This window comes from Acytostelium subglobosum (assembly GCF_000787575.1).
Source record: "Acytostelium subglobosum LB1 DNA, scaffold: scaffold27, whole genome shotgun sequence".
Classification (NCBI taxonomy): domain Eukaryota; phylum Evosea; class Eumycetozoa; order Acytosteliales; family Acytosteliaceae; genus Acytostelium; species Acytostelium subglobosum.
Genome location: NW_012236506.1, coordinates 447,772 through 473,288, shown reverse-complemented (window position 1 = coordinate 473,288; position 25,517 = coordinate 447,772). Strand labels below are relative to the sequence as shown.

The 25,517-nt window shown below is 43.3% G+C and overlaps 10 protein-coding genes across 10 annotated transcripts; 5 read left to right on the top strand and 5 right to left on the bottom strand.

Annotated features, from left to right (window-relative positions):
- Positions 1 to 182: 182 nt before the first annotated feature.
- SAMD00019534_105650 (hypothetical protein) lies at positions 183 to 693 on the top strand (the record flags this gene model as incomplete). Its single annotated transcript, XM_012894403.1, has 2 exons — positions 183 to 369; positions 440 to 693. 2 exons carry the CDS (start codon positions 183 to 185, stop codon positions 691 to 693), a joined length of 441 nt encoding a protein of 146 aa, XP_012749857.1.
- Positions 694 to 764: 71 nt separating this feature from the next.
- On the bottom strand, positions 765 to 1,910 carry SAMD00019534_105640 (hypothetical protein; the record flags this gene model as incomplete). Its single annotated transcript, XM_012894402.1, has 3 exons — positions 765 to 811; positions 894 to 1,581; positions 1,749 to 1,910. The coding sequence occupies 3 exons, from the start codon at positions 1,908 to 1,910 to the stop codon at positions 765 to 767; spliced, it is 897 nt and encodes a 298-aa protein (XP_012749856.1).
- Positions 1,911 to 2,164: 254 nt separating this feature from the next.
- SAMD00019534_105630 (hypothetical protein) lies at positions 2,165 to 3,124 on the top strand (the record flags this gene model as incomplete). The annotated part of the gene is made up of 2 exons (XM_012894401.1): positions 2,165 to 2,733; positions 2,809 to 3,124. 2 exons carry the CDS (start codon positions 2,165 to 2,167, stop codon positions 3,122 to 3,124), a joined length of 885 nt encoding a protein of 294 aa, XP_012749855.1.
- Positions 3,125 to 3,181: 57 nt separating this feature from the next.
- Positions 3,182 to 4,064, bottom strand: SAMD00019534_105620 (hypothetical protein; the record flags this gene model as incomplete). Its single annotated transcript, XM_012894400.1, has 3 exons — positions 3,182 to 3,537; positions 3,607 to 3,876; positions 3,941 to 4,064. The coding sequence occupies 3 exons, from the start codon at positions 4,062 to 4,064 to the stop codon at positions 3,182 to 3,184; spliced, it is 750 nt and encodes a 249-aa protein (XP_012749854.1).
- Positions 4,065 to 7,261: 3,197 nt separating this feature from the next.
- SAMD00019534_105610 (hypothetical protein) lies at positions 7,262 to 10,777 on the top strand (the record flags this gene model as incomplete). Its single annotated transcript, XM_012894399.1, has 3 exons — positions 7,262 to 7,442; positions 7,523 to 7,682; positions 7,810 to 10,777. 3 exons carry the CDS (start codon positions 7,262 to 7,264, stop codon positions 10,775 to 10,777), a joined length of 3,309 nt encoding a protein of 1,102 aa, XP_012749853.1.
- Positions 10,778 to 10,858: 81 nt separating this feature from the next.
- SAMD00019534_105600 (hypothetical protein) lies at positions 10,859 to 12,208 on the bottom strand (the record flags this gene model as incomplete). Its single annotated transcript, XM_012894398.1, has 3 exons — positions 10,859 to 11,263; positions 11,445 to 11,896; positions 12,025 to 12,208. 3 exons carry the CDS (start codon positions 12,206 to 12,208, stop codon positions 10,859 to 10,861), a joined length of 1,041 nt encoding a protein of 346 aa, XP_012749852.1.
- Positions 12,209 to 15,801: 3,593 nt separating this feature from the next.
- On the bottom strand, positions 15,802 to 16,166 carry SAMD00019534_105590 (hypothetical protein; the record flags this gene model as incomplete). Its single annotated transcript, XM_012894397.1, has 2 exons — positions 15,802 to 16,061; positions 16,154 to 16,166. Coding segments are annotated over 2 exons (273 nt in total), but the record flags the coding sequence as incomplete, so codon positions are not given.
- A 1,719-nt stretch (positions 16,167 to 17,885) lies between these two features.
- SAMD00019534_105580 (hypothetical protein) lies at positions 17,886 to 22,874 on the top strand (the record flags this gene model as incomplete). The annotated part of the gene is made up of 4 exons (XM_012894396.1): positions 17,886 to 18,090; positions 18,174 to 20,026; positions 20,109 to 22,482; positions 22,549 to 22,874. The coding sequence occupies 4 exons, from the start codon at positions 17,886 to 17,888 to the stop codon at positions 22,872 to 22,874; spliced, it is 4,758 nt and encodes a 1,585-aa protein (XP_012749850.1).
- A 287-nt stretch (positions 22,875 to 23,161) lies between these two features.
- SAMD00019534_105560 (hypothetical protein) lies at positions 23,162 to 24,058 on the bottom strand (the record flags this gene model as incomplete). Its single annotated transcript, XM_012894394.1, has 2 exons — positions 23,162 to 23,807; positions 24,054 to 24,058. Coding segments are annotated over 2 exons (651 nt in total), but the record flags the coding sequence as incomplete, so codon positions are not given.
- SAMD00019534_105570 (hypothetical protein) lies at positions 23,597 to 23,800 on the top strand (the record flags this gene model as incomplete). The annotated part of the gene is made up of 1 exon (XM_012894395.1): positions 23,597 to 23,800. One exon carries the CDS (start codon positions 23,597 to 23,599, stop codon positions 23,798 to 23,800), a length of 204 nt encoding a protein of 67 aa, XP_012749849.1.
- Positions 24,059 to 25,517: the final 1,459 nt, after the last annotated feature.

Here is a 25,517-nt window from a genome sequence, read left to right as displayed (position 1 = left end):
AAGATTCAAGTTTGTGCATGTGACCTTGACTATCTCTCTTTGGAATTTTCTGTCCAACCTTTGAATTCAAACTTATGTTGTTGATGAATGAAGTATCTGAGTTGACCATAGACTAGTCTATCAACTGTACATATATATCTTCATATAAGCATACATACATATACACATAACATAATATAAAGATGAATAACAAGTCAATCATTGCTATTATTGTCTTGTTGATATTGGCAACAACAACACCAGCTCTATGTGATATTTGGTCAAACTGTGGAACAGCAAATGATCACTTCCAAATCCAGAAAGTAGTCATCACTCCAGACCCTCCTGTAAAGGGTCAGTCACTCAATGTTACTGCCACTGGTCAATTGAGTATGTTTATATCATGTCATTCAAACATGCCATCTCGTCGCTTGACTCACCGACCCCAATCAATCAACAGACGAAGCAGTCACTGGTGGTAACGCACATCTGTTGATCAAGTATGGATTCATAACGATCATCAATCAGAATGAGGATATATGCTCTATTCCAAACAGTCCATATCAATGTCCAATTTCAGCTGGCGACTACCAGAGATCGGTCATTGGCAACATCCCATCAAATGTGCCATCGGGCAAGTACACTGGAAACGTCGTCTTTACCGATCAGAACAACCAAGAGATCGCCTGCATCAGCCTCGACTTGACCTTGTAGTGAGTGAGTTGTCCATCATCCGATCGATTAGGACCTCATTCAATCAAATATGCGAATACACATTCATTCATTCATTCATTCCAATGATGAAGACTACCAAATGATGGATGGAGCATGGCTACACAACATTGATTGATTGATTGATTGTACAAATGATTGATTGGCTGACCAGCCAACCATGCTATATTATTATTATATACTGTGATCAGTTGATTGAGGACCTTGGTACTTCTCAAAGTTGAGTGCCTGTCGCAGTTCATCGATGGGCGTCTCCCAGTGATCCTCGTAGCGAACATTGAGCAGGAACTTGGAGTTGCGACCACAACGCACTGCCCAGGGGATCATATGCTTGACCAGTGTGCTCTGCTCTGAGAGCTTGAGACGCAGCGGGCCAACCACAGCGCTCAGTGCGCACATTGGCAGACCAGTCTGCACCATCTCCAGCCACTTGACAGCGATCTCGCCCTGCACTGTCGTGTCAATGCCAGCCAGTACGTGCCAAAAATCGTGCACCTCTCTATATCGCTGCATGACGTAGGCCTCGTCGTCATCCTCAATCATGCGCACATGTGTCCTGTCGTCGGCCGAATAGCCGTGCTCCTGCATGAAGAGATGGTAGGCACCTCCAAACGTTGTGGGTGGCAGGAGATGCAGGTTCTGAGGGAATGTCTCGCGTCTGATCCTCGGCTTTGTTTCGAGCAACTGTCTGCCAACAGGATCATCCTGCATCTTCTGTTTAAGTGTCTTCAATGCACAACCGCCAGTGACCTCTCCCAATGTAGCAACCATATCACCTCTTCCAGGATTGACCATTGCTACAATCGATGATCCAACGCCCAACAATACCTTCTGGAACAAGTTGTTCTTTATCTTTGTCCTGCCTTGTGTCTATGTCAGTGTCAGTCAGTGTCAGTACTTTGATTGATTGATTGTTCGATCAGTCGAAATAGATTGATAGAGTGATTGGAATAGTTCCATCAATGATCAATCGAGTGTTTGGAATGATTCCATGATTGATTGAGTGGTTGAGTGATTGAGTGATCGAGTGATCATACCTTGTCCGAAGAGTCGAATGTTGATGATGTTGATGCTGAGGCATAGTGACGAACATATTGATAGCCTGATGTAGTCATCACTCTACCAATGCTGTGATTGATGCCATTGATGCCATTGACATTGTATAGACATCTATACAATCTAGGTATAGATGATGTCATCATGTTGTAATTGTAATATTATTGTTAATATCTGTTGGTTCAACAGTGAATGAGTAAACTATGTTTGATGAATCTGAAACATCCACATCATGGTCAGACGAAAAGTCAGATGATTCATAAACTTGTCATCGTCTCAAGCATACAGATACGATGCACATGTACATCTATTGTCAATAACAATCAATCATTCATTCATTCGATCAATCAATCAATCATATAATCACAACAATATATTCAATCAACAATAGATAGACATGTCTAAGGTTGGTAAAGGTTTAGTGTTGACAGAGAGTGAGGCACTGTTCGAACTCCTTATATATACACCATTCATATATGTATCAGTAAACAAATGCTTGGTCAACTTGAATAGCTTCGAGTTCTTGAGACGTGATGGTGCTCATATCTTCCTGCGTCTGTTTATATTCCTCGCTCACGACATGGCCGCAGACACATTGGTCCATCTATTCCTAGGCACCTCGCCACCATGGCTCTACAACGATCATCTAGTCATGTTGCTCACTGTTTGGACGATAATGACCATCTTTCCATACCTGCTTCAATTCCTACTTAGACAGCTCAAGGTCATCAATATATTACTACTGATCACACTGTCGGTCAATGATATCACTCAGATATATTCACTGCCAATGTACCCTTCCGAGCCCTTTACTCAACGCGGCTACACATGGCCCATACTACCGCCCAGCACACTTGGATCCCTCTTCATTACACTCATCTCCTCGCAGACCGGTGAGCTACTCAAGACATGTATTATACACTACTTTAGGCCTGCATATCCAACATCACTCACTGCTCCATCATTGTAAGTTGTTCCCTCATGTGACCCTCGACCCTCAACCCTCGCCCTAACCCTCGCCCTCGCCCTCGCCCCACTTAGACCATGGATCACGATTGGATTCTCGGCTATACTGTATCACTTCCTTGCTAATCCACATGCAGAGACTATCAACTCGGTACTCGTACATCAGTACGTCAGTCAACATAATGCACGCCTAATACTATATGGCTTGTTCTTAATTGTATTCATGATGGATGCATTCCGTCCACAACCAATATTGGACAGTGGACCAGCCCACAACAATGTCAGCAACAACTACAACGTCAACAACACCGTCAACAATGACAACTTAGGGACGTCGTCATCCACTTTGAATAAATCGGATGACAGCAGGAGCAAGGTGCATCAACAGTGACGCACTTGGAAACGATCAATCATACTCTCTTTTACTTTAGTTTATGTTCTTGTCTGATCAGAAGAACTTTACATAGTCTGTACAGGCAATCCTCTCATTGTCAATGATGTGTGAGAATTGGTACTTGATGTCTGGACCTGGTGCACACATGGACATGGACATAGACATTGCAGCAGTGGCCGGTAACAGGTGGTAGGATGTGGCGGCCGCGACAGTAGTTGGCGAGAGGAGTTGGAAATCAATTGATTTCCCTTGTGAACAACTATTGTATTGGCGATGTTTTGTTGACGCCAGACAAGCATTCAATTCCTTGACCTTGTTAAGTATGTAGTTGATCTCATTATTGATGCTCTCCACCTCCTTGATCAACTCTGTATCATTCTCCAACAAGTAGTCCTTAATGTCCAAGTCTTCTTGATTGATTGAGTAAGTGAGTCAGTAGGTAATAGAGTGTGATGGTCCCTCGGCTAAGCATTACATACCAAGTCCATCTTCATCCTCTTCAAAGATTGAGTCAAATCGCAGTCTCTTGGCTCCGTAGAGATCACTCTCGGAATGTGATCTAGATTTCTTGATGGGCGTGGCTACTTTTGACTTGTCTCGTTGTGGTTTTCTGATGGTCCACGGATCAATATCAATTGATGGCTTCAATCTCCAGAACCCATTCTGTTTATAATGGTCCGTTCCAGACTCAAACAGATTCTTACTGTGACTGAGCATGTCCTGTACCTGCTTCCTCCAATTATGTATCTCTAAATGTATCATGGAGGTTGTGTCAGCATCGCAAGGAGATTGAGTGGGTGAGAGAGAACTTACTGTCTTTGGATGGCTCACACAGAGAGTCCCAGTGATCGACCATCCAGGAGTAGACGTCGGTGCGTAGATTGAAGAATGGTCGGTCAGGGAAGCTGTTACCAAGGGTGTAGAAGACTACTCTCATGATGGTAGACCATGTTGGACATTTAAGAACGATGGATGGTGGTCCTCTTTGGCATACTATACAATTTGGATATTTACATTGCCTGGGAACACTGGCCGATTGTTTGGTTGATGCATTGGTCAGTCCCTGTTCCTGATCCGGACACTGGTCTACCATGGGGAGGGTTGGTGATGAAGGTGGAGTTTGTACATCAAAGACTACGCCTCTACTTTTGGAAAGGATTGCATCTGATTGAGTGGAAGGCCTTCGAGTTGGAGATCGGGGTGGGGAGTAGGATGGTGTGGAAGGGTTGGAAGAAGATGGAGTAACCATAATGTTGTTGTTGCTAACAACTTGTGAGTGGATTCTCTGGCCTAATGATGATGATCTATCATCTTTGATCTCAGGAACCTCGCCATCAGACTCTGAATTCCTCCTTAATGATAACAAGATCATGGCAGACTCCTTTTGAAGTTCTGTCTTTAGGATGGAGGGAGATGGGGAAGGTGGTGGAGAAGAAACAATCATGGTATATGATTTGGTGTTGTGGTTGATTGATTGTTGTTGGAGTGTAACTAGGTTACATATATATCCTAGGATCTTGTCGGCAGGTTTGCTTGGTTGTGTTGGAAGATAGGCTGGAAGTTCTGTTGATAGGATGTTTGATTGTTATAATAATATAGAGATTGAGATTGGATTAGGTAGGTAGGTAGTATATGCAATGGATATTGCTATTAGACAGTGAGTGAGAGCTCAATCATTTGCTGCCTGACTTGGTTAAAGAATGGATGATGCCGAAGGTATGTTATGTGGAAGAACTACTACAACATATATGTTATATACACTTATAAGTGGAGCATCATCTATCTCATTAAACAAATGTATCCATCGTATCGTATTAGTGTGATGTGATTGATATTGCCAGAGGAAAGGGCATTCATTGGTAACAACACCAACACGCCATTTCGTCCCTTGCCTTCATTCCGTCAATCCATTCATTCATTCACTCATCCATCCATCCATCTTGTAGCTCAACTAGTTGAGTTATTATACAAAGTTCAACTTCATATATATGTAGTGCGGATACTATTGATCACACTTGATCATAAATATAGGTGCTGTGGTAGCCTTTGTGTGTGTTGTGATGAGCCGCGAGTGCGAGTCATGTGATCGTGGGTTGTTACTGTTGGGAGGCGATAGTGGTTGGTATTGTTAATGTGGTAGTAGAGCTGGCCTGTGGAGGGGTCTCCTCATCCAGCAACTAGTAACTTGCTCAAAGTAGGTAGGTACGTAGGATGGTATATTACTGTCGTGCGACATTGAAAGAGTGGGATTCGAATGGAATGGAATGGCACATGCATGCACTTTGACTTGTGATCACCAACCAGTATTATATGTTTGAGTTGAAGATCTTAAACAGACACTTTCACGAACTTAAGGGATGCTGGCAACATGTTGCACCAAATGCAAGGAGGAGGAGGTCTAGTTGAACTCTTGCCTTTTCAGAAGGAGTAAAGAGATAGAGATAATCTTTTTGTTCACACATCATGATTGTGGCGGCAGAGTGACGGGTCTCTTTGTGATCATGAAGGTTGGTTGAAGCATGTAGGGTCTCATTCGATTGCACATCAAATCGGCTATTTGCCAAAAGGTAATCACCTAGATCTCAATAGGGTCAAAGGGGGGGTGATCAAGTTAATCCTGATAGCACTCCACAAAAATAAATATCTATCTATCGGTGAGTGACTTGAATCGAGTGATACAAGGGCATTGTCGGGGTCTTGATGATGTATTGTTAGGCTCTTACCAGACGATTTGACCCATAAATCTGTGATCATCTTGTTCTTGTTCGTGTTGATGTGTTGTTGTACAACTTGTCAGTCAAAGGACTTGATCACTTCAGCTCACTCACTCAATCAATCAGTTCCCAACGTTAGAGTACTCGTTCTCCATTTCGATAACATTTGTTTGATTAAATTATGAAGTAGATAGTAATACATACATACTTACTTACTAATTATACGTATATTATACCTCAAAGTAATATACAAAAATCAATCAATATACTTTACTTTAATTCAATCAGAAAGTAATGACCCAACCCGACTACTTCTCAAAAGACGTTGATCACAGATACACACACACACACACACACAATCAAACACACAATCACACACTTTTGATCGTTCACTGTCAATAACTCGGTTCTCAATCACACACTCACTCACACTCACACACATTGCAAGGACCATTGACCATGGCAGGTTGTCAATACCATTTGATGTGGCAGGGGTAGGGGGAAGGGGCTTGATGCTGTTGCAGAGACTCTGTCTCTCTCGGAACACACAACACAGTACAAACAAACCATCTAGTTTATCGTCCCATCATACACAAACAGTTCCTAAAGCCCATCAATCAATCAATCAAAAATACCACCATCACACATTTAGATCATCGTCTTTATGTATAACTAAATTGACATACACTCACACAACACCCTATCAATCAATCAATCAATCAAAGATTCCATTCTTCATTCAATCAATCAATCAATCTCTTCTCATTCAACATCTTAAACCTATTTATTTATTATTATTCATTATTTATAACTACATTCTTATAAGAATATAACTTGAACATACAATATCACCCAATAATAACAACGCGACAACATCAACTTCCAAACAGTCAATCAATCAAACAATCAATTCAAACACAACCAGGCGATAGACAGAAGTAACTTGTAAATTATTCAAAGAAGGTACTCTTCACTCACACCTAAACAGTTGTTTGTAATACATTGGACGCCAAAACAGGACGATTTATTGCGCAAGACCCTGTTTTTTTGGACCCAACAACAAAAAAAAAAGATATATATCTTTGTTTTTTGATTTGATCAAATCAAAAATCAGTGTTTTTGGGTAGACCAAACATACAAACCATGTCCATGGCGCCTCCCCATCACCAATGCAACCCCAACAACAAGGGAGGGCATTTCGAAAATCTGGCCTTTGTTTGTTTGTTGTTGATGGTCCATGGGCCATACCATATCAAACACAACATACACTCACATCCCATCAATCATCATTCACCAACATCACACTCAATCAATCAAACAGATAGATAGACAACCAAACAACCAACCAAACAAACAAACAAATAACTTACTTGTATTATTACTATTACCCAATTGTATAATTAATATTTAGATATAGGAGATGGATAACACAGGTGATGCAGAGGCTGTAGACGCCACACAGCCATTCCCATTCTATAGTCCCGATGACGACAGTAACATAATATATATAGCTGGTGCCAATCGAAAAGATGGTGCCGCAGCAATCAAATGTTGCCAACTGGCAAAGCTGGTCGAAAAGATGACACAGACTGTCACTTTTGGTATGTGGCTGTGGATGGATGATGCTGGATCAATCGATCAATCGATCACATATTAACATCATTGATACTGGACCATTTAGACTCATTCTTTGGATCAGCATTCTTCCTAACATACAAGGACTTTACAACACCGATGGAACTGGTCCAGTTGCTCATCTCAAGATATACAGGACCAACAAATAATGCCAGCAAGGACCATCTTCGTCTGTTTGAGATTGAAGTGGAGATTGTACAGGCCAAGTATGATCAGAATCGGACTCATTCATTCAATCAATCATTCGATCAATCACTAACTCAAACCCCCACCCACATCACTGGAACTATCCCATCCCCCACCTGTCCTGATTCATCAATCAAAACACAATAGTGTAATACATATGATCAGACAATTGATTGGAACATTGAATGAGAAGGACTTCCAAGAGACAGAGTTTGTAAACTTGACGATTGAGTTTATAAATTCATTGCCAGAGGACTTGAAGAATGAGTTGTTCTTGATGTTCTTTAAGATTAGAAGATTGGCCAAGCCACCTCAACAGCGCGCACAGCAACAACAGCAGCGACCAAACACAACGATCATATCGTCAGCGGCATCAACCATGCGTTTCTCATTCTCCGTCTCGCCAAAGACTGAGTCGCCCAACTCCACATCCGACGTGCTGACGGGCCTGCTTAGCAACACGGGCAGCAGCCCCAACAGCACACAGAGCAGCATCATCTCGACGTCGAGCGCAGAGGGATCCACCCGCGGCGGTGGCTCCTCCACCAAGATCAGCAAGGGTCGCATGTCAAAGATATCATTGATGCCACCTGGCAATGGAAGCAGCAGTGGAGCCACGGCGCACTCGCCACTCAATGCGCACAGCAGCATGGCGCTCAGCCACCACCTTACACAGATACAGAACAACTTGGATGAGGACGGCTTCCCCGTCATCCAGGACAAGCCATCGTTCCCACCCGAGATGATCGCGCGCGAGCTCACCATCATGGAGTACGAGCTGATCGCAGCACTGGGCACACACGAGTTCTCGCAAAAGGCATGGACCAAGGAGGGACAGGCGGCCAACATCCGCAACTTTGTCACCTGGTTCAACAGGATCAGCAGTTGGGTCACGACCAAGATCATCTCAAAGGAGACGCCCGAGGAGCGCGCCGTCATCATCGAGGCATTCATCAACATTGCTCACTGCGCCAAAGAGCTCAAGAACTACAACTGCGTGATGGAGATCATTGCCAGTTTGCACAACTCATCAATCTCGCGTCTAAAGAACAGTTGGGCGCTGGTGTCGCCCAAGTCCACCGAGCTGTTCACTCAGCTCACGCAATTCATGAGCTCTGACAACAACTTCAAGGTGTATCGCAAGAGTCTTTTGCTGGTGCAGCCGACCGAGCCGTGCATCCCATACATGGCGCTGTTCCTCACTGACTACACTTACCTGGACGAGTCGAACCCGGCCACGCTGCACGGCATGGTCAACATTGAGCGCATCTTTTTGATTGGCACACGTGTCCAGGAGTTCTTCAAGCTGTTCACCAACTGTTCCTACGGCTTCGTGTCGGCTGCCGCAGTGCGCGAGGCCATCCTCAGCGAGAAGGTGTGGGATGAGAACGAGACATTCCGTTTGTCCAAGATCCGCGAGGATCATACGGCCGCCCAGGTGACTTCGCCGTCCAGCAGTGCGCTGGGGCTTAGCACCGCGTCGTCGGGCAGCGGCAGTGGCTCGATGATCAATCTGAAGCGCGGCTCACGTCTAGTCACTCGTTACCGTCTGTCTTTCACGGGCAACGACCCACCCCCCTCGATCAGCTCGACGCTGAGCGATCGCGACTGGAAGATCCTGTCGACCAACGCCAGCACCGTCAAGCACAAGCGCGGCAAGAAGATACTGTCGACCGGCGAGGTCAACAGCAACCTGTACCGCATCATCAGTGGTCGCATAAAATTCGAGAACAGCGCACCTGATGAGACACGACACCTGGACGCCGGCGACATATTTGGCGAGGAGTGCTTCCTGTACGACCACCCGATGCTCTTCAACGTCGTGTGCGACAGCGACGAGTGCGAGCTCGTCGAGATCGAGAAGACCTTCATCCTCCAGCTATTTGTCAGCGAGCCAATCCTGGCCGCCACCTTTTACAAGCACATCGCCGTGCTCTTCACCGATCGTCTACGCTTTGAACTGTTTAGCAGCAGTCCAATATTGAACGCATTGAACGGCACCAGCACCACCAGCAACAGCAGCGGCGATAGTAGCGCGAATAGTACTCCAGGCAACTCGTCACCAAGCCGACCCTTTGCGCATAGCACCAGCACACTGCCCATGCCTGGCGGAACTGGCTCGCTGTCCAGCACGGGCCTATCTCCATCAATGCTCTCACACTCAACATCGTCCATCGTTGACAAACGCAAGTCGCTGGCCATTCCATCCGCGCCCAGCTCAATGGAGCTGCAGATGATGGGCACCGACACCAAGTTCCGCTCTACGTTTGGTCTGCCACCCGAAGAGATCATCATCAAGAGCTATCCAGCCAAGCACAACAGCACGACGGGCACACTCTACATCACCAAGCACCACCTATGCTTTGAGGGCAAGAAGTTTGGTCGCCACAAGCAAAAGGTGATACCCTTTGACAAGATCTCCAAGATCCTGCCAGAGAAGGGCTCGCTGTCCATGACGCTGGGCGACAAGACCAAGCGATTCAGTCTGAAGAGCGCCGAGGACCTGTCTGAGGCGTACGGCATCATGACCAAGATCTGGAAGAACCACTTTGGCTCTAGCGTCCGCTCACCCACAAAGCTGGTGCCTCCGCCCCCACCCCGCTCGCCAAAGATTGGCCGCACAGACTCATTCACTGGCATCGCCGACTTGCCCACCAAGGACGAATGGGCGCAGATCCTCAAGGGCACAAAGACCATGAAGTATCGCAAGGGTGAGGTGCTGGTCATCGAAGGCACTGAGTTCCAGAAGATCTTCCAGATAACAAGTGGAGAGTGCACAATCGTCAAGGGACTGAAGCAGACGGATGTCAACGCGACTATGAACCCGCCAACATTGATCAACTCATCCTCGTCCTCATCGATGCCCTCACACATGACGGTGTTGGCGCGATTGACCACCGGCAGCATCTTTGGCGAGATGAGCTTCTTGATGGAGGGCGGCTCGTCCATCTCTGTGATCGTCAGCAGTGATACACTGGAAGTCTACACACTGGAAGGATACTTCCTGAACATCATGCTCAAGTCCAAGCCACTATTAGCGCCAAAGTTCTACAAGTACCTTGCATGTGTCCTAGAGAGTCGACTCAAGCTCTATCGACAGACCAGCACAGCATAGTGCACACCCTCATTATCATTGGATCCTCTGTAAATACATCATCTTTTGTTCCAGGTTCCATTCATTCATTCATTCATTCGTTCATTCATTATTTGTATTTGATTGATCATCGTCATCATCCGGGAAACTGAGTGATAGTTCGTAGAATCGTGGATTGATGTCATCTTGCTTCATCCTCAGACAGATGTCAATGTGATTGAAGCCTTTGATATCAATCTCTTGTGGTAGTAGTATTGTGGTTTGCTTCCAATGTGTGTAGGGACTGCCTGGTGCAGTGTCCAGACGCACCGTAGCCTGACTGCCGACAAAGTAGCAATTGAACCAAATTGCAAATCCATGTATAACAGTGCATCCATCATCACTTATATCAAAGGGCATGCTGGCAATATTAATATCTCTGAGCTCCTCCTTCTTGACTGTCCTAAAATCAATCTCGATCAATGATCTTCCAGGTGCCAGCACTGAATCAGCATCCAAGTATTCAATCTTGATTGATTGATTGAGTGGTATTGGAATTATTCCAGTTTGATTGATTGATTGATATATTGGGTGTGATGGTGAGTGATCGGCATCATTCAGTTTGATGATTGATTGATTAAGTGATTGAGAGTGAGTGAGTGAGTGTTTGGAATCATTCCAGTTTGATTGATTAAATGGGACAACATACCAGAGGCTTGGAGTGCAGGGTGTGTATTGATAGGTCTTTGAATAAGGAGAAGTCAAAGCCATAGACGTTGTCCCAGTGGTGGACACGATCATGCATCAGTTTGTTCAGATTGACTGGAGCGATCATGATGTTGCCAGTCGTGGGGAAGATGATACCGTTGGGCGCCAGCCATCGATCACGTGCATCCAACACACTCTCCAACATTGATTCATGTAATAAATAGAATCCCATCCATTCGGATATTATAATATCAACCTTCTTGATGTCATCGACAAAATCATCATCATCTAGATTCTCCACTCTTTTGTTGATCACTGTTATAATATCTGACAATCCATTTGCTTCAACCAATCTCTCTGTATAAATTGCCATTGGTGATGCTTCAATCGCGTACACTCTAGCTGCGCCACACTTGGCAGCGAACATTGACAATATACCTGTTCCAGCTCCAACTATTATGTTTGATTACGAGTTAGTGATTGATCAAGATATATGATCAAGATATGAGTGCACTGAATGATCAAGATCTATGATCAAGATATATGATCAAGATATATGAGTGCAATGACTGATCACATACCATCCATCACTATCTTATTCTTAAAGTCGATTTGGTTCTGTTCGATGGCATTCTTGTAGGCTAGAGTACGGGTTGTATCCTTTAGCATTACATCATGTACATTCAAATCGAAGTAACTATCAAAGTATTCATCACCATCAACTTCTGATGATGACTGAGTTGCTGTCATATTCTCATCATCCATGTAAGAACTGTATCTATCTCTTTAAGTACTGTATCACTTGGTCTTTGAATGAAAGATTGCGTTTTCAAAAAATTAGGATAAATAAGTATTAATTAATAAAAGAAATTCATTCTTTAATATAGAGGAGCGGATATCCAATCCATATGGATTGAATGATTAATTGATTGATTGAATAGATAAGTATGACTATCGAATTCTTTTAAACATAAGAATAAGGTATAGTGATTGGATATTCATGAACTGAGAGAGGGAACTATTTATTGATTGCCTTTGGACCACTCTGATCTTCACCTCTTGGGTGAAAACTCACACTAACTTCACCATTCACGTGTACACTTCAACATAATCACTAACATACCACTCACTTTGATCAAGGACCAATCAATCAATTAAACATTTATAGACCAATGAGGCAATTAAACCATCAACTTGAACTTACATACACGAAACTATCTCCTGATGGGGGGGAATCTTCAACACAACTTTAAAACAAAATATACCTACCTGTATACCTCCCTCAATCCTCAATCAAAGTTAAAAGCTGCCCTCAACATTAGCCTGCTGGCTGAAAATACCTTCTTATTTTATATTTATAAACTTGTGTGAACTCACTGTTCATATCATTTATTTAACCCTCAAGGCGCGAACTTTTGCATGATTGTTTTGAGCACTAAATTTAATATAAATAATAGTTTTTAATTTGTATTATTGTCCAGAAGTAATAAATGATTGGATTTAATAACTTTAGATGTTGTACTTGATATTTATTATTTCTTTTGTTTTTTTACAACATTATATGAGGTGTATTCAATCTTGTCATTATCGACCAGGACTTTTCTGTATTCGCCAATGTGAAAGTAATTGTTTGATATCTCACACTTTCGGAGGGTCTCGCCATTGATCATTTCGGTCTTGAGAGAGTGTCTGAACTGATCTATCGTTTGGTTACAACCTTGATAACGCTTTTTAAATCGCCAAGAATTTACAATGGTCGCTTCCAACAGGTACCAAAATATTGACATATACCATCTCCTTGATTTATGAATCCAAGCATGGGACTTTATCATCTCATCATTTTGGTCAACATTGCCCATGTTTTGGCGATAGTCTGCGAGGGCCTCTGGCACTTTATGTGGCTCTAAGGTCGATGATGATCTCATTTCTGAAACAGAATTGTATGGTACCAAACTGGTTGGGGAGTGGAAGTTGCTGATCAAACCAAATATTCGAGAGTCCTTGATCCTGAGTAGAGTGATCGGGGTGCCAACCTTGGTAAGATAATTGTGTTCCATCTTTTGTCGCAATTTGACATTCTGAAGGTGAGCAGGGATGGTCTTCCTATCCAATCTGATTGTTCCACAACAATTGATTTGTATTGAATTGAGATACTCAAGTAGACCAATGGTTGTGAAGTAATTGTCAATGTACAGCTCGCGCCAGTGGTTTGCATCAATGCCCTCCAACATCTCCCTAACAACCGACTCACCATGAGGGTAGGTTGATGCTTCAGGCACTCCTCTTCTACCTTGGTAAATTGAGAACTTGAACAAGTATCCATGTTGATCCACCAGTTTCCAAAGCTTGATTCCCCATTAACAGGCTGTTCTGATATATTGTTAGATCCATGTCCTTGTTCTTGTCGGGATTATTGCTTCATCWATTGAGTACTTCGCCCCCAATGACCATAATCCTTGATATCTGCGATTTAACAATGATATGATTGGGTCTATCTTGTATAGACGGTTCGTTGATCCAACTTATAGTTGTCGGCAAAGTGAAGGTTTGTTACTAAGAAACGGAACTGGTCTCTGGTCATAATTCTGGCCACTGATGGAAGGAAACAATCACCATCCTCCCAATAGTCCTCATACTTAGGTATTTCAACAACTCCCATTGTGATGACCGCAGCAAACATTTTGAATATTATCATTTTGTTGATTGGATGTCCAAAGAACAATTTCTCCAACTGCTCCTCTCTGCCCATTTGATGAATATAAATATTGGTTTGGTCGACAATGAGTTGGACTATCTCGTGGTCAAAGAATTGTTCGAACACCTGCAWATTGGTGTATGCTCCTCGATGATTAACMTCTTCAACATGGTATCGCCCCCGACCCAACCTGGGCTTTTGGTCAGTCCATTCTGTCAAAGAAATATCGGGCTGATCATCGAGTAGAATTGCTTTGATTGCTTCCTTAGWTAGACTACTTGATACTTTCTTCTTCTGTTTCTTTGCCTCTGCCAACAACTCAACTTTTAACATCCCATTGAATCTTTCAACATCAGGATCTACAACAAATCATWGATTGAATTAATAAACAATACTCCAAAATCAATCATTTTGATGTAATAAATTACCATTCTGGTTGGCCTCATCATGGATACTAGGCGCCGCACTAATGCTGACGGCCATCTCTTCTTCTTCATCACTATATACATCACATTCATCTTCCGTAGTTCCATGTTTACTCTTTGTTAGTGACATAATAAAATATTCAAATGATAGTTTATTCAATGTAGATATCAATTATTATATTAGTTGGTGTATCTGTTGATTGTTTCTGATTGATCACCAACAAACAATCATGTCGGTACTGTTGAATTGTGGTGTGGTTATCTCTCACAGAAGTAGTCCAAACACACTCCCACCACCACAMGTAGAATGACAATAGACTTGACATGTTTCATTATTACACGCGCCATTACAATAACGTTATTTGATTAGATCAATCAATCATTTAATCATATCTTCCCCAAAATACATTTCAAAACTCGAATAGTTCGCGCCTTGAGGGTTAAAATAACAATGTCTGATACAGATAACAACATTGATAGTGAAGAGAGAAACAACTACAATTGCGAATGGCATCCATTTTTTCCTGTAGACCAAAAGATGGACACTATTAGAATTGAACCCGATTTTGATCCAACCAACGTGAATATAATGGATGAGCTTGCATTGTATCAAGGTTGCAACGAACACTGTAGAAAGCTACTCATCAATAGATTCAACAAATTCATAGTTTGGTCCAAGAATCATATACAGATATTGGAGAATATCAAACTCAGTCGCAATTGCGTATATCCGGGTTGGAATGACATTTACAATTATTTAGGTGTTATAGAAAAACCAGAGCCTGAAGAATATCTCGAAGTTGATGATTTCCTTATCCATCCAATGAAAAAGCAAGATTTTGATCATAATTTATAAGTGGACCCTCATCACAATAGTTAATAAACTATCCTTATGATCATAAACTAAAAACATCTTGTTCATATCCTTTATCTCTCCAGCTTTTACTCCTCCTCCCTTCGTTCACATGTATCAACTCGCCTCTTCTCAATATCTTCTAATTCTTCTTGCCAATTAAGTAGAATAACAGTATAAAGAGATTACCCAGAGTGAATGATTGGATTATATGGATTGATGTTGACCATTTGATATATTTATTATATCTATGGTATTTAATTAACAAAGTAATGTGATGGATGTTGATGTTGATGATGGAAGTGCATCTGTACAAGTTGGATGATTAGATTGTTGTTTTAGTTGTTGAACAACAATTTGTTGGATGTCAAACCATGACTATTTAGCATGGTCTGCATGGTCTTGGGCAACCACCTCCCAGCAAGCCACCGAGGAGACCACCAACAGCACCGAGAACACCACCAAGGTTGAGGTCAAGACCAATATTGGCATTGAGACCAATTCCAGCATGTCCACAACCACCACATCCTCCGCAGCCAGCACAAGCAACCGAGTTTCCACCCTGTCCAGCACCCATTCCAGATGAGCCTCCAATAGCAGACTTGGTCATGGATGAAGCAGAGATGTTCATTGAAGAAAGAGCAGCTGCATTGATTAATTGGTTGGTGGATTGAATGTTAGGTATTTGATTGATTAATTGATTACTTAATTTGGAAGTGATGGATGGATAGACTTACCCAAGATAGTCATTTTTGTTTAGATTGTTGATTGAGTTAGTTAATTAGAATTGATGATGTTTATCGTTTGATGTTCTAATTGATGTTTTGAAATCAAGTATTTATAGTTTCAGACCAATCCAGTCCAATCCAGTCCAGTTCAGTCCAATCATATTCAATCCAATCAGTTTCAAGGACCCAACGTCTGGAACTACTTACCACCCTGCACCCCTAAACTTGGTTTGTCATGGTGATTACAAGTGCAGCGAGTTTAGTATTTGGATATAGATATCTCCACAATAACCACACGACATACGATCAAGTAGATATAACAAATGGGTAATGGGCAATAACACCACCACCACATCATCACGTGAGTGAGAGAGTGAGAGGAGAGTGTATGTGTGTGATTGATTGGATGGTGATCATCAATGTCAGTGTGGTGGGGGTGTGTGATCAGACAGACGACTGTAAACACATTCTCCGGCAATCACCTGTGATGCATATGCATAATTATGCATATGTTGTTGGGTGATTGATTGATTGATTCGCTCGGTATCATCAATATATTATATATTATATGTTAAAATTAGTTGATGATGGCTGATGTATTGTTATTGCCAGTTAGTCGACTGATGATGGATGACATGTACCATGTATGGTCAATTTGCATAAGCCTGAAATTGACAATGTTGTTGTTATTGTTGTCCGTCCCTCTTACCTTTTTATTATTAAGATGTAGCCTGATCAGATGTATAATAGGATACTGAGTGGTGGTTATGGTTATTGTGTCGGAATAATGAATGAATGGATGGATGACTGGATGATGTCAACGATCATCGTGATTCTTGATTGAATGATTGATTGTGTTTGGTGATGGTGAAGTCCACTAACCAACTAAACATTCAAGCGATGATGACTATTATCCCGTGTGCTCTTATATTTGGGGTAAGTAATTGTAAGTATGTTGGTAAGTAAGCAGTAGTAAGTAAAGTCTGTAGTGGCAACTACCACTACTACTACTGCTACTACTACTGCTACTACTACTGCTACTACTGTTCAACCTCTGTTTGGTGTTGTGTTGTTGAGCTACGTGATAATTGAGTGAGTGGTGTCGATATCAGATAAAAGAGGTGGAATTAGAAGTAGTAGTTGTAGTCGTATGTAGTAATAGTAGTATTACCTAAGATACCAAAGTTATACGTAAGCCATTGTTACACTTTGGTATCAGTCAGTCAGTATTTGAGTCATTCAGGCAGGCAGGCAGTTGGTCGATCGATTGAATAACACCATTGAGTGAGTGAGTGAGTGAATGAATGAATCAAGTGTCTCTCTTTAATCATTAATTCATTCATATATTCATTTCATCTAATTATCCCTAATGATGATAATCTTGAATGAACCTATCTATATATTATAATTGATTATGTCTGTGACTTCCAATGTTGTGAGTGACTTCAAATTATGAATCTTCCTTCATTGCCACCTCTTGACCTTGAATCTGAAGTGAGTGAGTGTGAGTGTTTGTTGTGAATGATGTTGACAACAAGTACTATGTTTTGATGATTTAGTTTGCTGTTTGTTGTTGTGATATTTAGAGATAGATAGATAGATAGAGTGAGGTTATAGGACACCTCAAAGCGATATATATAATAATATAGTGGTTGTGTAATAGTAGAAGTAACAGTAGTAGTTAGTAATAGTAGTAGAGTCAATCAACAACAACATCAATCAAGTATAGTAGCAGTATAGTATGGGTAATACAGTTGGAGCACCAATAGTCTCTGACTATCTGGAGGATGAGATAGGTCCAATAGTATCACAACAATCAATAGGCAACAGTAGATTCCTCAAGACACTCAAGGCTATTCATGACACCGAAGGTCCTGTCATTGTAAAGATATACAAGAAGAGACTGTCTAAAGAGCTCCTTGAGAGGTACAAAGTTCAGCTTGAAGGTATATTCAATCATTCATTCAATCAATCATTCAATCAATCAATGTTACACTACATACTAATGCGAAAACAACAACAATAACAGAGATAAAGGGAGCATTTGAGAACACTCATTCATTGAACTTGATGCCTTATCAGAGCTTTGTGGAGACAGAGAGATCAGGATACTTGATTAGACAATACTTTCACAATAACTTGTATGATCGATTGACTAGTACAAGACCATTCCTCTCATTGATCGAGAAGAAGTTCATAGCGTACCAGTTGCTTCAATCGCTCAATCAGGCGTTCTTCAAGGGCGTGTGCCACGGCGACATCAAGTGCGAGAATGTTATGGTCACGACCACCAACTGGATCTACCTGGCCGACTTTGCTTGCTACAAGCCCACACATATCCCCGAGGACAACCCGGCCGACTTCTCATTCTACTTTGACACGAGCGGACGCCGCACGTGCTACATCGCGCCCGAGCGCTTCTACGAGTCGAACAAGGGCCCGCCCGTCGAGAGCGAGCTGACTAACAAGATGGACATCTTCTCGGTGGGCTGTGTGATTGCTGAGCTGTTCCTCGAGGGCCATCCCATCTTTGACTTCTCCCAGATGCTGTCTTACCGTCGCGGCGACTACAACCCCGAGCTGATCATTCGTCGCATTCCCGACATCCACATCCAATCGCTCATTCTGCACATGATTCAGCGCGAGCCCGACGATCGCTACTCGCCCGAGCGCTACATCACGCTGTGGACCGAGAAGGCCTTCCCCGTCTACTTCCCCTGGGTGCACCAGTTTATCTCGAGTCTGATGCGACTGGAGCACGACGATCGCATCAACTGCATCAGCGATCGTCTCGACGAGATCATCCAAATCTTCACCTGTCGTCCCAAGGCCACGCCCAACACTCCTCTCTCATGGTCCACTCCCTCCACTCCAAACATTGGTCCAGCCAATCAATCAAATCTAAAGACATCAGGTACATTGCAATCAGACAACAACAGTACAACGACAGCGACTACGACTACAGCGACAACAGTGTCCAACACAACAACAAAGACAACACAACAACTGGACAACAATAACAACAACAACAACAATGTAAAGCAACATCAAGCAGTTCAGAACTTGTCCAACATGTCAAACATAATATTGGAGACAAACATGTTCATCAAGGATTGCAACAACATGTCGACTACGGCAACGTCAGTCTCATCGACCAGGGCACAGCAGACCGACACAACAACAACATCTGGCACAATCAGGGACACTATGGTCTCGACATCGACATCGTCAACATTGACCACTCAGTCAAGCTCGTTTACAAACTTGCCACAACTGAATGTGGAGGACTTGGCAGCAGCAGCATCAACAACAGCGACACCAAAGATCGTCGAGGGATTGGACCTCTTGCTGGCCATACTCTACTCGGCGCTGCGACACTGCCAGCACCCACAGACCAAGCTCAAGTGTGTTGGCTCCCTCTTTGTCAAGATCGCCCAGCATCTCGATGATGAGTGCCGTCTGCAAAAGATCGTGCCCTACATCATGAGTATGATCTCTGAGGACCAGCCCACACTGGTGCGTGTCGAGGCCCTGCGCTCGCTCTCCAAGGTGTTGGAGATGGTGCAGACGTTCCCTCCAAGCGACTCGCTGATCTTTTCGCAGTACATCCTGCCATCGCTCACACATGTCACTGAGGGTGCGTCCGAAGAGATGGACCGCATTGCATTCGCCCAGATTCTACCACAGCTGGCCACCACTGCCAAGCGATTCCTGGAGATAGCACAACATTATCGAGACTCTGAAGGCATGGAGCGAAAGGATCTTCAAAAGTACAAGGTCTACGATGCCGAGCTTTCCGAGCTCCAAGACCTCTTCTACTCCAAAGTCAATGACCTACTGACCAAGGATTCATGTAACACTGTCAAGCGAATCATATTGAGTGTATGTCTCACCATCCCTGTGTAATCATTCAACTTGAGTGATCACTCACTTACTCAATCAATCAATCAATCACAATCAACAGGATATATATAGGCTATGCGTGTTCTTTGGACGACAAAAGACGAATGACTTGGTGCTGCCGCTGATAACGACCTTTTTGAACAGCAAGGACTGGCAGCTGCGATGTGCCTTCTTTGAGAACATTGTGGCTGTGTGTACAGTGGTCGGCGCAGGCAGTTTGGAATCATTCATCTATCCAATGACATTGGAAGCCTTGACTGACGAGGAGGAGTTTGTCACGGAGAAGGCGCTGACCAGTCTGTCAGAGCTGTGCGAGTTGGGTCTGTTCCGCAAGGCCATCCTGCTGGAGCTGTTGGCCAAGTCCACGCCATTGTTGCTGCATCCCAACACATGGATACGATATGGGGTGATCTCACTCATCACAAAGATCGCTGGTAAGCTGTCCAAGACGGACTTTTACTGCTACGTCAAGCCGCGCGTATCTCAATTCCTCGTGGCAGACGTCAGCGACATCATCAGCGAGGACAACCTGCTACAGCTACTCATCTCGCCAATCTCGCGTGAATCATTCAACAAGATGGTCAACCCGAACAATCGCCGCGACTTCCCCTCATCGCCCCCGCCTCAACAGTTTAGCGAGGCGCCACTCTCCAACAAACCACTGTCCAACAACAACTCTAGTAGTGGCGTAGGAAGCAATGGCCGAATGAAGGAGATTGTGAACGTGATCAATGCCAACAAGAGTGTGACCTACGATTCGACCGACGAGTACACGCTGTTCTTGGTCGAGCTGGGAATCCCCGACGAGGACCACCCAAAGATCATCAAGATCTTTGACTACTTCCTCAGCAAGAAGCTGATATACAAGTCTGATGACGAGAAGATCATCGAGAAGCAGAATCCGCCAGTCGTGCGTGTGGCCAAGGCTCGCAGCGAACCAGACGCAAAGTCACCTGCGCCAGGTAACTTGCCATCGCCTGTCAGCACACCCGTGCCACCAAAGAGCAGTGGTAACAGCGCTGCCGTTGTCCAAGAGTCTGTCGTCAACCCGGCCGACTTGAGCGTCGTAACCAAGAAGTTCACACTGAATCCACGCGTCTACAACACGCCCTCGTCGACCACGGCCAACGCGCTGACGGTCGAGGTCAACACTGAGCTGTACATCCGCCCGCCCCCTGGCATGCCAGACCTGGGCAGCTTCTCTGAGTACGGCGTGATGAGCCAGCCACAGTCACTCACACAGTGGCGCCCCAGCGGCATTCTGGTCAGCCACTTCACCGAGCATCGCGACGCTGTCAACGAGATTCAGGTCAGCAACGACAACCTGTTCTTTGCGACGGCCAGTAACGACGGCACCGTCAAGATCTGGGACTGTCTGAGGATGGAAAAGCGTGTTACCAACCGCGCCAGACAAACCTACACGCAAGAGGGCCGCGTCACCTCCATCTCAATCTGTGAGAAGTCGCACACGATTGCTTCGGCCAGCGACAAGGGATCGATTCACATCTTCAAGGTGGAGATTGGCGGCAAGCAAAAGAATGAGAACCTTAAGTACTCTGGCTTGTCCACCGTGAGGAACCTCACAGAGCTCGAGGGCAATATCGTCTCGGTCGATCATTACTCTACCAACTCGGCATCGATCGTCACATACGCCACCAGCAAGGGTGGCATCCACGGTTGGGACCTGCGCTCAAAGCAGGACGCCTTCCTGCTCAACAACGAACTCAGTCTCGGCTTAATCCAATCATTCCTCATTGACCCAGCACGCAACTGGTTTGTCACATGCACAAGCAGAGGCTTCCTCACGTGCTGGGATCTGCGTTTCAAGATCCCTCTCTACAGTCACCGCATCACCAATGGACGTATCTTCAAGATGTCACCATACTTTGGCACCAAGTTCACATCAGAAAGCTGGATCTTCTTGGCGTCGGACAGCAAGGACAATGTGATCGTATGGGATCTCGCATCCAAACAAGTGACCAGGATATTCAGACGATCATTCGCACCCGAACTCAATCAGGTCGTTGTCGACCCATCGATCAATCTGCCAATGGCACAATCACAAACCTCCACCTCGATGTCAACGTCTACAAACAACAACAACCCTCTGTCATCATCGTCGATGTTCTCCAACACACCCGGTGGCCCTGGCGTCAGCACATTATCAGAGTATGACTTTGGCATTGACAATATTAGACCAACACCAAACACACCAACATCTACAAGACTCAACAGTCCAATGGGCAACTCCACATCCAATCTCCCATACCTTAGTGGCGCAAACACACTGTCCGATTCGACCATCGGTGGATCAGCTCTGGACTCAAGCACCATCCTATCCTCTCAACAAGACAGCAACGCTAACAAGAAGACACCCTCTGTCCGCGCTATCCTCAGTCCTCCAAACTGTTCATATCTCATCACTGCTGGAGATGGTATGTTGGACTCACTCATTCATTCAATCAATCATATTACTAACATTCACTTCAACCCATCCACAGACAAGAGAATCAAGTATTGGGACTGGGACAATCCAAATCAATCATACTATGTATCACAGGGCAAGGAGGCACCGATGCCACATTCGCACAAGGTCAGCTTCATCGCACAACAAGGTACACAGATCAACGAGGAGATTTGGGATGCCAATCCATCAGCCACATACGCCACCTATGGACAATCACCATCGTCACGTTCCAAACAAAAGGTGCCATTGATGCCAACTATACATCATCAAGAGACCATCATGGACCTAAAGGTGATGGAAGTGCCACAACCAATGCTTATATCGGCCAGTGCCGATGGTATTGTCAAGATATGGAAGTAATCGATCATCCCATCACTTCCTTCGATGTTATATATATAATTAAAGGTATATCCCTTATACTTGTACACACTCCTTTGATTGATTGATTGTTAAGATGGAGAAGAGGTGAAGAAGACGAAGTAAGGTGCATGTTCATTGTTGTCAAGTTTAAAGGGCGGTATCAAGGCTGGATTTATTAAGCTTCCAACTGTAGAAGACATGTATACTAGACACATAGTCTTAAGGAGCGCTACGGTTGGTGTTGTTTTGACACAGATTATCACCAAGTACTCATTACGAGCAGCTTAGTAGATACGGTGGGATGGACCCATGGATGACTTGACGTAGAGGGTCTTGATGTTTTGCCATCCCTTCTTCAACAGGGAGATCAAGAAGTTGATCGACTGGATGATGTTGGTGGCAATCTCTCTCTCGGTGAGGTTGACGTGGCCGACGGCGACGGCGAGACAGAGAACCTTCTTGAGCTGGAACTTAACGGTGCACTTGACCTCGTTGATCTTGGAGGCCATGTCGTCAGCGTGGGTCAAAAGGGTTGGGAACTTGCCGACCTTGTTGAGACCTGGTCCGAGCAACTTGGGGATCTGACGGAGGACAGTCTCGGAAGCGAGGAAAGCATCGTACTTCTTGGAGAGCTTCTTGATTCCCTTCTTGTTCTTGATACCGATCTTCTTCAAGGCCTCAACGTCCATGAACTCGGCGCCGATCTTGGCGGCCTCATCACAATGCTGCTGATCTCCGAGAATGCAAACGGACATCTTTGGCTTGGTGATGGTGGCGAGCTTGATCTGACCAGAGAAACGCTTGTCCTTCTTGGTGTCGTAGTTCTTGAGGTTGACCTGGAGCTCAACGGTCTCGGTGAAGCCACGCTCGGCTTCCTTGGCTTGGGCCAAAAGGGTGACAACGGTTTGTCTGACTTGGTCGCTTGAAATCTTGCTACATTATTCATTAATGTTGTTGTTTCGATAACAATAATGTTAATATTTCATTCATATATATATGATTATCTGTGTTCGCCTCTGTTTTATTCATTCATTCATTCATTCTCGTTCATTCATTCATTCATTGTTTGATCGATCGTGACTCTGTTGTGTTGCTGCTTTGTCATAGTCATCGCTTGTCTGAGTATGAATGAATGAATGAACTAATATATGGTTGCGACAAAAGAATGTTGAGACCTACCTCATTGTGTTTGATGTTGATACCTGTAAGAGTTTGAAACTAGTGTGATCAAAGACTGCGTTTCGCTCTCATATTGCTGCACCAACACTCGTCCCACCCCAAAAAAACATTTGATTTTAGTTTTTATTGTTTACGAATGTGAGAAAAACCAAAGGAAGGAAGACAAACTTCATAAAAATAAAAGCCCGGGCTTTTTATTCTCATCTATTTCAATGATCTACTCTAAAATAAGACCAATAAATAAATAAATAAATAAAATTATATATATATGAACTCAAGTCATTGGCATATTTTGACTTCATTAGTACACAAAAAAATAATTATCAATCAAATAATCAAACAATTAAATAAGAATGGATCTATTCCAAAAACTCTTAAATGAATTGAATTATACAATTGATCCACCATGTTTACCAAAGAAATCATATTACTTCTTCACTCAGGATATACGTTCAAAGGTATTAAAGGATTATCCAGGTTTACAATTTCATCAACTCCAACAAACTCTTCAAGATACATGGGACAAACTTGAAGACAAGGATAAAGAGGAGTATGATCTGTTGTCCATTCAAGATCAGAAACGATGGGAGTTGGAAATGATGATATATGAAGAATATAAGACAATTGCTAAGGAGGTTGAAAAAGGTGGATACTTAGACTCTTTGAAGTTACCGCATGATCCTATGATCCCCTCACGTCCTATATCAGCATACCAATTATTTGTAAATGAAATTAATATTGCTCATTCTCAACTGGATGAACAAAATAGTATCGACCATGGTAGTCACTTTGTGATGGAAAAAGAGAGTACTCAACAACTATGGGACAAACTAAAAGTCCATGAAAAAGAAGTATATTATAAACAATCATTAGATAATTATAATACATGGATGTTGAAAATGAAATCTTATAAAGATAATAGAGTTCAAAAGAATATTTAAATAAAGTTAACATAAATAATTATTTTTTTTTCAATAATTTGGACAACAAATTTTAGAAATTATGGAAGATATAAAGTTATATTTAAATCAATGTTCACTTAGAATTCCTTTGGATCATTATGTAATGAAGATAATTGATGATCATTCAATAAATTGTTATTATCTCAAACATCATAATATCCAAGATCTATGTCATATTGGTATACCCAGAGGAGTGTCCAGCAACTTGATAGATAAGTACAATCCCGAAAACAGAGGTACGTCATTCAATCAATCATATAAATAATGTACTTAGACATTGAATTAATGAATGAATGTATGAACAAATAGTTATGATGGATTTGCAAGATACATCATCGGATGCACTTAATGATGAACTGGTGAGGAGAAATGAGAAGCCTATTCAAGTTGATCCTATCGTACCTAGTGACCCATTGTCTGCCTACCATCTGTTTGTCAAGGAGATGACGCCACATGTCATTGCTGAACATCCTTTGGAAGATTATCACCGAATTGATACTAT